This window comes from Calliopsis andreniformis, chromosome 1 (genome assembly GCF_051401765.1).
Source record: "Calliopsis andreniformis isolate RMS-2024a chromosome 1, iyCalAndr_principal, whole genome shotgun sequence".
NCBI classification, from domain to species: domain Eukaryota; kingdom Metazoa; phylum Arthropoda; class Insecta; order Hymenoptera; family Andrenidae; genus Calliopsis; species Calliopsis andreniformis.
In genome coordinates, this window is record NC_135062.1 from 9,421,480 (window position 1) to 9,434,125 (window position 12,646).

The window sequence follows — 12,646 nt, forward strand, 5'->3', positions numbered from 1 at the left end:
CATCTATACCTTTTAAACAGGCACAGGATCCACCGGATCCACCCACGCAATCAGCACACTGTCAGCACACTTCAAGCATTTTTCAGTAACACAATTTTTTCATTAGTTTGTAGAGGGCAGCATTCACAAAGCGGTAAAATATGTATGTGAGTTCTGTTTCAAATACAGTTGAATTATTTCTAATATTTACGAATGATTTTTTAATGTTTTTTATGTTGTGAAAGCAAAATTTGAATTCGAAGATTGTTCCAAGGTATTAGACTGGCATCTTAATTGAAGAAAAATGTAATATAAACATGTTTAATGTGGTAGAAAAATGTGACTTATTGTCCTGTGCTGAGTATTCTCGATGTTTGCATAATTAGGCATTTTCTGAGGCGCCTAGTGCGTTCTCTGCACAGAATCTCCCAGATGTACAGAGCTGTGGGTGGTGATGGGCAACATTTTATTTGCATTATAAATAATGAATAAGAATAAGGAATGAAATTTTATTTGTCGCTAATGAATAATATATACACAGTTGAATAAGAAACTACTCGAATAAGAATTTTGTTCAAATGATTTTATTCATAAAATTTATAAATGGAAGAATATTATTATAGATTATTATATGTTTAGTCGAATAAATTGTTCGAATAAGTAGGGAGAATAATTTTTTATGAACAATGGATGATTATTATTATCGAGATAAAATATCTAATTACTTCAAATAAATATCCAAAACGATTTGAAGAATGTTTTACTTTGCAACTCTACACAGGCGCATATAACTTTTGCTTTTATACATTTCTTCAAGTACTTGACATGTGAGCTGTAATGAATACATGAAATAACCTTTACTGTGCATAATATTACAAAATTAAATGAAATTAATTAAGATGATCTATTAGTTTACAACTTTACAGCTCTGGAGAACATAACCTATATTTATACAAAAACTTTGTCAAAACACGCCACAAGAGGAAAAATAAAATAATATTTATGAAAGAAAAATATTTTAATACACTCTAAAAATGCATTATTTTAAGTATAAAAGATTTGCTACTGCTTTTAGTATAGTAAGAAACATGGGTAAAGATACAATTTTATAGTAAAAGTTTTTTTTCGATATTTAACCTAGTCTAGAATATAAATCTACTGTAGTCAGAACGTGTTTTTTTAAATTGATTGTTATTGTCTATCTTACATTAGAACTGTATTTTCAGCTACTGTAAAGAGGTTCTATCGCAAAGCAAATATTTTATCTAGCAGTGGAAAATTTGAGATTACGCTTGATCAAAGGAAACTTAAAACACCACAAGGAAAAATATTCGAAGTTGACAGTAAACCACTTGCATTGGCAATAGCTGCTGAATGGGATTCGCAAAAAGAAGTTATTGATAGAAGTAATATGCACTTGGTAAATAATTCAATGAAAATATTATATTTATTAGGAGTTTGTGAGTATCAGAGCCTTGGCTTGGGTTAAAAATTGTCTAAAATTTACAACCATATAAGTATATTTTTTCATGATTTTTCATTTGAGTTTTGTATATAAACTTTCAAATTCAGTATCTGATTATTACAAATATTTTTGAAATCTTCAGAACCAAAGAAAAGTTTTCGTCTCAGTCCAAGTTCGTAATCTTGAATACCTGCAGACCCCTAGTATTTATATGTATGTATATTAATAGTATAAAAATATATGTTTACGTATCTAATTGTTGTAGACAGCTCTATGTAACACTGTAATAGACAATCCTCACAAGCATACCAAGTTAGATATGGTAAATTACATTGTAAACTGTTTAGAAATGGACACAGTTTTATTTCACTCAAATGTAAGTGTGTTATATACCTTTTTAATGGCACTGATTATTAAATAAAAAAATCTTATATTGTAGGAAAGTGATGAACTATATAAGTTACAAACTGAAAATTGGGACCCCTTAGTTCAATGGTTCTGTGATAATTACAGTGTAAATCTAACTAAAACTAAAAGTATAGAGACTCCAACAGTACCTATAGAAACTAAAGCAGTGTTAATACGACATTTAATGTCATACAATTGTAGTGCAGTTCATGGTAACTAATTTTATTATTAACACGTACAAATATGATAAACATTTATAATACTGTCTTATTAATAGGTTTTATGTACGGAGTAGACGCAATAAAATCTGTGATCCTCACATTAGCTGCAGCAGAAAGAGTAATTAGCATACAGGAAGCAGTAAAACTGTCACGTTTAGAAGAAGATTTTCAGGTATTAATATTAGATTGTGAAATAATTAAAAATGTTTAAATTAAATTATAAAATTAATATGAAATTTGCTTTTATGACTTTCATATTATTCTATGTTTGGTTACAGGCTTCACATTGGGGTTCTGTAGAATGGTTTCATGATCAAAATAAATATGATTTACAAGCTCGTTTAGCTGCAGCTATCTTATTTGTGCATTTAAATTCTTATTCTGTAACATATCGACCCAAAAGTAACATCGGAAATATGGGTTAATGTACAAGGGTTAATTATACGAGTTCTGAACACATAATGAAACAATAACAATACTTTCATTAACCTGAAGTGTGACAAGAAGATGAATCAACAGAGGATAATGATTCTATCGGTATGGAACAATCAGAACCCATCCATTCCTTTGTACAAATACAGCTGAAATAATTTGCCAATTTTTCGTGAATGAATCATGTACAGAAGACTGTATATTAAATTTAGGAAGAAGCTTACCTATACGTGGCACCATGATTTAAACACACTGCACCGTTTTTACACGAATGACGGATGCATTCGTTACGATGACATTCACCGACGCCACGACCTGTTGCAGGACTAGAACTCGTTACTGGATAAATTGCACTTTCTGTACGTAACTCAATGTCGAATATGCAACCAGAAAATCCCGTATGGAGAGGCAAATCGTGGGGTAAAGACTCAAAATTTTTTGACTTATGACCTCCTGAACAGTGGTAGTATCGAGAAAATTATTTTTCGTTTTTATAACTTTGTACATTGAAAGTATTGAAAATATAGAAAAAAGACGAACCAACATAAAGTATTGGCGACACGTCAAGTCGAGTCATGGATCCAACCACTCGCCCAGTCACATTACCTATGCCGTCTACCGCTAGCCATGCATCTCGACCTCTTCGTCCAACTCGAATTGTATGCGCTATGTAACTTTTACTTGCTGTTGTCGAAATTGTTGCAGCATTCAGAGGAACGCTTGTAAATATTCTACGTACACCTGTAAAAATCTCACAAAATATAGTACACAAACGAAAAATCAAGGTACATATTTACCTGCTCCTAAATCCCACGTTAACATGATATAACCACGAACAAATGTTATGGAAAGGTGATCTGATAAATCACGACGTGGTCCTGTTTGTCCTAAGTAAGCTATTAAAGATATTTGCTCGAAAGTACGTGGTATGAGTTTCATCTTCAACTCCATGGTATCTTTTATAGAATTCGACACTCCGTAAGCAACATATGACGAAAATCCAGGTACAAGTACAGAGAATGATGGTCGAGTTATAACAGTATCTGCAAGTATTGTGACAAAACTTTTACATATTTTACAATATTGATTCTACAACGAAAGTATTACCTTCTTCGCACAAAAGTCCATGAGTTCCAAGTGGGCAAACGCAAACGAAGCCTGTTCCTGGCGAACTGATGCAAGTTGCACCCAGTGTGCAAGGATTTTCATCGCACGTTGAGCGCTCACAGAATGGGCCTGTATATCTGTTCAGTTAAATAATAATCCTGTTTTGTAATGTTTTATAATATATATCAATTGTCACGTTTTTAATCGATTGACTAAACAAATTTTCTTACCCGGGTATGCATCTACAACGCACTGTGCCATTGATCTCTTCGCATGCACCAAAATTCTGACACGGCTTCGATAAACACAGAAAAGATACGCAATCTTCGATTTGAAAAGTTTCTATGGAATCGTGGATAAAGTGACGTGGAACGTTATTTATCTATATTAGTGACAAATAGTTGCATATACATATAAGGTATATAAAGCTATTTAAAGCACTAAACCGTTGCTATATAAAAGTGAAACCTTTAATGAGTCCATGCAACCAGTAAATCCCATGGATACATGAGAAAAATATTGAGAAAATACTGATGGTATGCCGCCTAAATGTAAATTGGCATGCTGTGGAAGATTTCCTTGAAATGGTAAAATTTGTTCGCCAGTGACTGCTGAAGTTCCATTCACTAATAATCGAGCTGAACATTTATTGGTTTCATTTTGTATAAAATATTGAAACCTACATGAGAAAATAGATATATAAGACATAATTATTATTAATATGGTATTAATAACAATAACAATATCAGATCAATAGCGATAATGATAACAATGACAGCAATTATGAAAATGATGTATGTGTATAAATATTAATACTATATTTTATCTATCATTTTGATATCACTGATGGATTTTAAAGAATCTTCTGATTCTGTGCGATAAAAATACTGTTCTTCTTTTGTACATTATCTTTTTATCAATCATGTTTGAAGCCTCTCTTGATCATTGATTAATTATTATACCTTGTATCGATATCAACTTCGAATCCATTATCAATAGGCGAATCAATTTCGCCCAGCAACATAGTATCGAGTCCGCAGGAGAATTGAAATTTTAATGAGCCGTACTCCAAATATACTAAAGCATATTTTTCATTATCAAAATAGACATGTAGTATAATACCATCCTTAAATCGTGTTCGTAATCTCACAGAAACTCTTAATGTTGCATTATTACTGCTTGAAATTTCCACATCAGCATGTTGTCTCACATAGGATTTCCCATTGAAAGCTGCGCGTATTATTCTTGGTCCAGGTTTACAATCCCCTCGGTGTGGGCAATTACACTATAAATACATAGCAATTACATTCATAATGTTATCAATATTGAAATACCGAATGCTATTTTCTATCTTTCTTTTTTATAAAAAATTTTATTGAGATCAAAAGGATAAAGGATTTATATATGTGCAGACTAGACAATTATCATTAAACGTAACACTTACATCACTGTCATTACGTATACTTGGTGTTGTAAAATTTGTGCACAATATCCCATGACATTCCGCACTAATTTCGGTAGTAGTTGATGACAGATCTTTAGATACTTGTTCACTTTCACTAATAGTACTAGTTTCCTCGAACATGGATCTTACAGAAGTGCTACTTGTAAATTGAGAGGTATCATTATTATTGAATGGTGATGTAGAACTTTCTACATGTATACTTGAGGATTTTGATGATTGGGTAGAAGTCCATTTGTCAGTGGACAAAGGAGGTTTAGTTTTTGGCATTTCTATTGTACTTGGTTCTGAACTCCTACTTTGCCAAAAGTCTATGAAACTTGAAGATGACGAAGTAGTAGAAAATGGAATACTTGTCTCTCTACTTGTAGTTGTAGTTTCTTCTGTAGTTCCAGCAGACGTGGTCACTGGAGTATGAATCCTAAATGGCGATAAAATATATTCAAGTATTAATTCTGTAACAATTATTTACTAATTGATTTACCTTGTAGTTGGAATATATTCAGTGGTACTACTTGTTTCAGAAGGGGACGTATCACTGATAGCTGTAAAGGTCCGAGCATCCTCGCCTTGATAAGTCATTTTCGTAGTAGTACTTTCGTTATGAAACGATTTTTGAGTCCCATATTCCATCTCTACCTTCACCGTTGTTGTTACTGGTAGAACTTCACTCGAAATGCCAGAAAATGTTCGAGGTTCTATCGAAACACTTTCGGTTTCAAATACTTCATTTCTCGTAACGGAGTACAATGAAGAAACCTCGGTACCAAATGGAGTAGTCTCTGTGTTACTATCGCTACTACTGCTACCGAAAAATGTAATACCACTTCTATCTAAAGTTGATGATGTTTCAGTAAAGGGATACCATTTCGTGTAAAAACGACTGGTACTCGTGGAAGAAGTAGAAGATTGCATTATTGGGAAAATAGTTGTCAATGGTGACGTATCGCTTTCTGGCAGTGTCGATGGCTTCGATGAAGATGAACTAATGGCAGTGGTCCCATCGTTGTCAGTCTTAAAGGTTTCTTCGGAGGTCGAAGGAATGCTTGATGGAAGATCGTACACGTTGCAATATGGTCCACTATAGTATGTTGGACAAGAGCAAGTGAAACTATTGATACCATCGATACAAGTGCCTCCGTTCTCGCAATTCGCAAATTTCGATTCACAGTCATCGTATTTCAGTTCACACAATGTACCGTGATAATCTGGGACGCAATAACAAACTGGTCGTTCATCCTCGAACAAACATACTGCATCGTTTTTACAGGGATTTTCCTCGCAAGGTACAATGGTTTTGTCGCAATCTTTGCCAGTGAACCCTTATATAGGAGTAAAATATATCATACAAATCTATTTTACAGTATGTTTAAGGAGAGAAAGCACTGTGACGTATTGAAAAACATTCAAATTGTTTTTACCCTTTGAAAGAAGTTTTAGAAGAAATAGCTCAAGAAATGTATTTTATGAAAACATTAAAAATATTTCAGAAAAATCTTTACATTTGCCTGAACAAATTTTTTTAAAATAATCTTTATTTTTAATTGTCACAGCAATTTCCCCTCTACGGCAAAGAATCTATCTAAATTACCAAATAGACAAGCACAGGTGTACGAAGCGGGTACGTTAATACAGAGACCCCCATTTTTGCAAGGAGATGTAACGCATTCGTCGATGTCCTCATCGCATAATCGGCCTCTCCAACCTTTTCAATGATAAAGCCACAGTCAAAATGTCCCTGATTACTTTGTGATAGACGTATACCTTCTGGGCAACGGCAGAAGAAGGAGAATCCAGGTCCTTCCACGCACTCGCCTCCATTCTTGCATATTGTGTCGTTGCAAACCGAGACATCAATTTCGCAGTAATCGCCTTCAAAAGAAAATAAAAATACAATACTAAAAGATGCAATACAATAGTTATAATAGGGGCCAGGATATAGTAAAACGTTACAGTAAAAATTATAAATGAAATACTATTGGGTAAGTACTATTAATTGCATGAAATCATTAATTTCTTGTGTGGAACCCTAAAACAAATATTATACAACGCGTTTAATTGAAAAAAATTTAGGAACTTCATTTACAACCTCGCTGTATCGTGGCTCGTAGTATGTATATTTTTTTTACCCGAATATCCATCAGGACAGAGGCAAGTGATGCCATCGTAGTCAAGACAAGTCCCATTGTTTAAACAAGGTTGATTGGAGCATTCACTGTATCTTTGCTCGCAATTTGTACCTGCAAATATGGAAAAAGATAAAAAGCTATACAAGCAAAATATTAAAGGAAGGATATTCTATAAATAGAATGATAATTCGTATGCAAGCTATTGGCGAAGTTTATGGATTTCATATGATGTTTCATCAATTAAGCTCACGCATGAGCATCATTTAATCATCCTCTATGTCAACACGTCAGAGTGTTGAATTGCGAGCATGCGATAGAAGGTAAATGCACGGATCACGAGTTACCTATGAAACCCTCGACACAGGTGCAATTATATGCTGCAACAGCGTCGTTGCATGTTCCTCCATTTAGGCATGGATTGGACCAACAATCATCCCAATTAATCTCACAGTTGATTCCAGTGTAGCCGTCGATGCAATAGCAAGCGTACGTGCTATATTATTAAGAATCAAATTTAATTACGCTAATGATGAATAATTGTAGATTAACCATTAATAAATAAAAAACGCCGCGAATGAAAAATAATGAAATTAAAAGTTAATTATTTTAATGTATTCACGGTTAATCATTTGTTCGTCTACCTGTTAGTATCCTCTAAACAAATTCCGTACATACAGGGATCGCCGCTACAATTTAATCCTCGGGAGAAACCAGTTGCTAAGGCCAAGACAATTGTCAGAATAAGGATTTTTTCATTCATTAGTTTTCCAGTTGACTCTCTTGTATAATGCATTCTAAATGAAATAAAAAGTTTACTATTTACTACAAATAATTGAGGACTTTCCTGTGAGATAAATGAACGTCTTTCAAACGTTAACTGAAGTAATTAATTATAATTCTACAATTAATTATATTTTTTCCTGTAAATATTTTTTTATACTTCATTTACCTTTATGTACTCGTAGAATGTCGGAAGAAATTTATGGAACGCAAGTAAATACAATACATCGGTTAGTTTACACTATTTGTGAAGGATATAACTATTCATACATAATATACGTATATACCTGCTGGCGTGGGCAGTATTTGTTGCAGGTAGTCGTCTACCTGGTAGTCTTAGCAACCATCACCTATACAAACGGTGGTTACGCTTGCGCTTCATTAATAATAATTTTCTTCAATTGCGAAAATACAACGCTTTATCGACTGATACGGACATACCTTTTATTAATTTAAAGCTTCTATTTGTATTATTTATAATTAAAAATGTACCGAGTAATTACAAAAAAAGTATATCATTGCTATTACCAGTACAGTTCAGAATTCTATTTATATAAAGTGCTAAAGCAAAAGTTCAATATTTCTGAAATTAAGCAGAATATTAAGGTTTTGCTTAATTAATGAAATTGGAGTAGATTTCCAAATTATTCGATTTTGAAAATTATATTTAAAATCGATGCATTCGATTTAATCGTAGTATAATTTAAAATATCTTAAACGAATTCAAAAGGTGCTTTATTGATACAGATTTGACTGCAAATCAGTAATTTTCTACTTAGCAACCTTTTTTGTGGAAGAAATAGTTTCCAAAAAAAGTTCAGTAAAAGTTTTCTTTTCCGCCCTGTTTCAGTAGAAATATTCTTACTGTATACGTTCTTACGAATGTATAAAGTTGTGTTATTCGTACAGAGATATTTAATAAACATAAAATTGCGATGTGTATTCGAAACCACATGTTGCTACTTGAAAGAATGAAGCTAATCCTCGTGAGCTTTTTACGCGCGCACTGCAAAAAAGTTATCTCAATTTTTGTCTTTTCTCAACTTAGACAATCTTCACAGCTAAAAAATCATATACCATCATTACGACTTCCTTCCTGTTATCCTTTTGTTCTCCCAACGAGAACTGAAACATGAACCAATAGGGGAATTAAAGCACAAGGTGCCGTGGTTACAGTCTCAATTCTATTTTAAACGAAATCGACGCGCAGCAGTGAGCATGAAATAATACAAGTACTCTTTCATACACGCTCGCCGTTACTTGAAGCTCTCTTGACCGCATAGCCCGCACAAATCAACCGTTTTGAATGACAACTCTCAGAATGAAAGATGCTAACGATCTCCTGACTATCCAGTCATCCATTCATCTCCACCTAGCCAAAATCAACAAAATCATGGAAACGTATACAAATGCAATTGTATTACATAATCCAAGCATGTTCTCAAACGTATATATACCTCAGGGAGATCCAAGAACGCGGACACTGCGGCAGTCGTCGTCGCCGTGAGCGGTGCTCATCGTCTTCTGCTGTGCACCAGCTTTACTCTTCTCGAAATGAGTCTCCCGGATGATATAGTGAAACCAGAGGAAGTGAACGAAGTGCTGGCATTCCATTTGAAGGAGAACAATCTTCTTCCTGAAGGTCCACGACCCTGGACAGTCGGCTACTCCTCGCTGGGAGGACGTGGGTTGATCGCCACGCGCGATATCAAACAGAACGAATTGATTTTCGTAGATGCACCGTTGGTAATCGGGCCAAAATGCTTGGGCAAACATTTGCGATTATGCGTGTGCTGTTACAAGACCGAATGCCCATTGTTTCCATGTGATCGGGGCTGCGGTCTGCCGATTTGCTCGACGCAGTGTGAAAATTCGCCGCAGCATGTGAACTACGAGTGCAAGTATCTGAAGTCATTGGTACCCACTTGCGGAACCGACTGGTCCCCGGACCTGTTGCTAGCTGTGATACCAATACGTGGGCTTTTCCTCAGCGAATCGCAACTGAAATGTTTGGCAGCGTTTCAGTATGATCAAACTCCTATCCCCAATTGCGAGGTAAATTTCTAATGATTTGAGAAAATGCATTATTATGCTGAAGACTGGAGGATGGAAGAGATGTAACAAAGTTGTGGAAGCAACAGTGAAAACAGTTGCACGCTTAGATTGCATGATTTTTAAGCTTTTATGCATGAACGGCTTACACATACAGGTCAGCTTATCTTCTAAATTGCACAGCTTCTGGGGGCTTTAATAACAGAACGCGCAGAACTGTACATCTTCGTAGATTATTCTGAAAATCATCGCATATAAAGAAGAGATGAAAAGAGTATGACAACTTTAACATAATAAGAATTATTAAAAAGAAGTTTCAAATTTTAAAATAGTACACTGTTCCAAATACTAAATCTCACCTTTTGCAATTTGGCGTTATAGTTATATTATTTCTTTTTTCTCTTGAATGATCATGGTAAAATATAATTTTATGATTATATTGAAAAATACATGAAAAATTTAGTATATTTTCTACTCTTGTCCGTGGTATTGTTAATTATTGAATCTCTGCAATTAGGTGGAACTACTTCAGCGGAACGTAAAGAATCCTCCGAGCGAAGAAGATCTAAAATTAATGAGACGCATATGCAGGGTATTGAACATAAACGCCTTCGAAACAGTTAGCGTTCAAGATAAAGATCATTCGTCGAGTTTACGCGGATTGTATCCTATGGGAGCGTTACAGAATCACTGTTGCGTTCCAAATACTAGACACCACTTCGACAAAGAGAATCGTTTTTATGTGAGCGCTGCACTTCCGATTTCCGCAGGAGAGGAGCTCACTATGTCTTACACGAGCTTATTTTGGGATACGATGTTACGAAGACAATTTTTAAATATTACCAAACATTTTTCATGTATGTGCAAGAGATGCAGTGATCCTACGGTAAATCTGTAAATAACTTTTGCAAGATTTGATATAATAATCGACCAATATAATTTATATACATACATACAGGATGAGTCTCGTGGCTGTATCACTTGGATTTTCTTTAAACCATTAGTGACATGAAAAAATGTTTCAAATGAAAGCTGCTTGGTGTCCAGGGTATGCTCCTTTTTGGTTTGCTTCCTTTCATACCAAATAACTTTCGTTTGAAACATTTTCTCATGCAAAAATTGTTTACAAGAAAATTTAGGTGATAGAGTTATGAGACTCACCCTGTATATGAGTATATTTGTGTACTAGGAATTTGGATCTAAATTAGGAGCACTATTGTGTGCATCTGACTATTGTTCTGGCAATTTGTTACCCAAGGATTCTCTCAATATGGGAACTTCCTGGAGTTGTGATAAGTGTTCAATGACCATCAAGAACCGACAGGTATTTTCTCACTTGTACGTTAATAAAATTTGATTTCCTAGTTGATTTATCCTTGCTCGCATATATTCTTCTATCTCAAAAGAAAAAATAAATTTACGTAGATAATTAACAGTTAATTGACTACTTTCGTTACGGAGTTTACGGAATTTACAACTATAAGTAATCAGTAAAATTAACATTTTAGGTATTACTTGAAATGCATTGCTACGTATACTTGTTATTAATGATAGAAACCTGTTATGCATGATTCCAATAACGTTCTCTCAGTTACAGACACTGTTTTCCTTTTTTATTAGATATGTTCGATCCGTGGTGGTTTGGCAGTTGCAGTCGAAGAAATTATGTACAAAACTCCACGTCAGATATTAAGGTTTATGCAAACGCAACTTTCAGAGTTGATTCCTGAATATAATTATCTCTTTATAGATATGAAGTTCCGTATCATTTCATACTTCGGTAGAATTAAAGGTCTTGAATGGACAGGTACAGGAGAAACATAACTGTATCTTATTCTGAAAGTTCTAATCCGTATTAAACTTTTAAAATTGTATCAGATTTAACTGACGACGAACTTGATATAAAGTGGCAGTATTGCAATGATCTACTCTTCACATTAGACACTTTGAACTGCGGTGACTGTAAAAAAAGAGGTCATTTATTTTTTCAAACAATTACCTATATTTTTCCTGTTGATCCTTGCTGTAGAAAGAATAATTAAATTTTCTTAACATTTTAGGTCTCATTTTATACGAATTATATTGCACAAATATCGAAAAGATGAAACGACCCCAACAACAAGACACTAAAAATAGAGTTTTACAAACTTCTATACATGTATGTTTTAACTGTTTATTTACTTATATTTTTTAATATGTTTCATATTTACATTATATATAACTTTTCTAGATTAATGAAAATGAACAGATATTGGAACAGGCAATTACTATACTGCAGAATGATGTGGTGTCTGTTGCAAATTTTGAATACGATAAAAAATTGTTTGGTCTACGTTAATTGTCATTGAAAATAAAGTATGAACGAAATAATTAACTTTTAATAAAATTAAATTTTCACTTCTTCATTCAACTAATACTTATATGTATTATTTCTTTACAGTTTTTAATTGTATACAAACTTTAATTAGTAAGATATTTGACGAAGATCAATACTAAAAAAATATTAGAAAAAATATAAGGAAACACACAAATTGTAGAAATAAATTCATTTCATTAAATTTAATTAGTTTGGATAAACGAAATATTGATCTAAATTCAAAGAAAAAAATGT

The 12,646-nt window shown here is 33.7% G+C and overlaps 3 protein-coding genes across 6 annotated transcripts; 2 read left to right on the plus strand and 1 right to left on the minus strand.

The window, feature by feature from the left end:
* Positions 1-736: 736 nt before the first annotated feature.
* On the plus strand, positions 737-3,866 carry L(2)k14505 (ATP synthase mitochondrial F1 complex assembly factor 2 homolog l(2)k14505). Of its 3 annotated transcripts, XM_076381393.1 has the most exons (9): positions 737-806; positions 906-1,071; positions 1,206-1,399; positions 1,710-1,820; positions 1,884-2,064; positions 2,130-2,245; positions 2,352-2,610; positions 2,718-3,396; positions 3,471-3,866. In XM_076381393.1, exons 2-7 carry the CDS (start codon positions 1,014-1,016, stop codon positions 2,496-2,498), a joined length of 807 nt encoding a protein of 268 aa, XP_076237508.1. In that variant the 5' UTR covers positions 737-806; positions 906-1,013; the 3' UTR covers positions 2,499-2,610; positions 2,718-3,396; positions 3,471-3,866. The 3 variants fall into 3 exon arrangements, with proteins under 3 accessions (XP_076237508.1, XP_076237498.1, XP_076237513.1); XM_076381383.1 differs by having other exon boundaries at positions 752-1,071; XM_076381398.1 differs by lacking the exon at positions 1,710-1,820 and having other exon boundaries at positions 752-1,071.
* Eys (eyes shut) lies at positions 2,516-8,202 on the minus strand. The gene is made up of 16 exons (XM_076381297.1): positions 8,153-8,202; positions 7,845-7,997; positions 7,548-7,696; positions 7,204-7,314; positions 6,839-6,946; positions 6,666-6,779; positions 5,559-6,396; positions 5,057-5,495; positions 4,575-4,897; positions 4,081-4,291; positions 3,843-3,994; positions 3,613-3,749; positions 3,303-3,548; positions 3,046-3,246; positions 2,730-2,958; positions 2,516-2,654 (listed from the first exon to the last, which is right to left on the minus strand). Exons 2-16 carry the CDS (start codon positions 7,994-7,996, stop codon positions 2,558-2,560), a joined length of 3,507 nt encoding a protein of 1,168 aa, XP_076237412.1. The 5' UTR covers position 7,997; positions 8,153-8,202; the 3' UTR covers positions 2,516-2,557.
* Positions 8,203-9,328: 1,126 nt separating this feature from the next.
* On the plus strand, positions 9,329-12,614 carry LOC143181120 (SET domain-containing protein SmydA-8). 2 transcript variants are annotated; one of them, XM_076381371.1, is made up of 8 exons: positions 9,329-10,038; positions 10,553-10,921; positions 11,225-11,359; positions 11,656-11,842; positions 11,914-12,009; positions 12,096-12,193; positions 12,266-12,390; positions 12,476-12,614. In XM_076381371.1, exons 1-7 carry the CDS (start codon positions 9,538-9,540, stop codon positions 12,371-12,373), a joined length of 1,494 nt encoding a protein of 497 aa, XP_076237486.1. In that variant the 5' UTR covers positions 9,329-9,537; the 3' UTR covers positions 12,374-12,390; positions 12,476-12,614. The 2 variants fall into 2 exon arrangements, with proteins under 2 accessions (XP_076237486.1, XP_076237479.1); XM_076381364.1 differs by lacking the exon at positions 12,476-12,614 and having other exon boundaries at positions 12,266-12,458.
* The last annotated feature ends 32 nt before the right edge of the window (positions 12,615-12,646 follow it).

Bases quoted from the DNA above. Each gene is read 5' to 3' on its own strand.
- LOC143181120 (XM_076381371.1), top strand. From the start codon at position 9,538: ATGAGTCTCCCGGATGATATAGTGAAACCAGAGGAAGTGAACGAAGTG. The intron at 10,922-11,224 runs GTAAATCTGTAA...TTTGTGTACTAG, and splicing joins AGAGATGCAGTGATCCTACG to GAATTTGGATCTAAATTAGG. The intron at 11,843-11,913 runs GTACAGGAGAAA...AAATTGTATCAG, and splicing joins TAAAGGTCTTGAATGGACAG to ATTTAACTGACGACGAACTT.
- Eys (XM_076381297.1), bottom strand. From the start codon at position 7,996: ATGCATTATACAAGAGAGTCAACTGGAAAACTAATGAATGAAAAAATC. The intron at 4,898-5,056 runs GTAAGTGTTACG...ATGTATTTATAG, and splicing joins GTATACGTAATGACAGTGAT to TGTAATTGCCCACACCGAGG. The intron at 3,750-3,842 runs GTAAGAAAATTT...TTAACTGAACAG, and splicing joins CGTTGTAGATGCATACCCGG to ATATACAGGCCCATTCTGTG.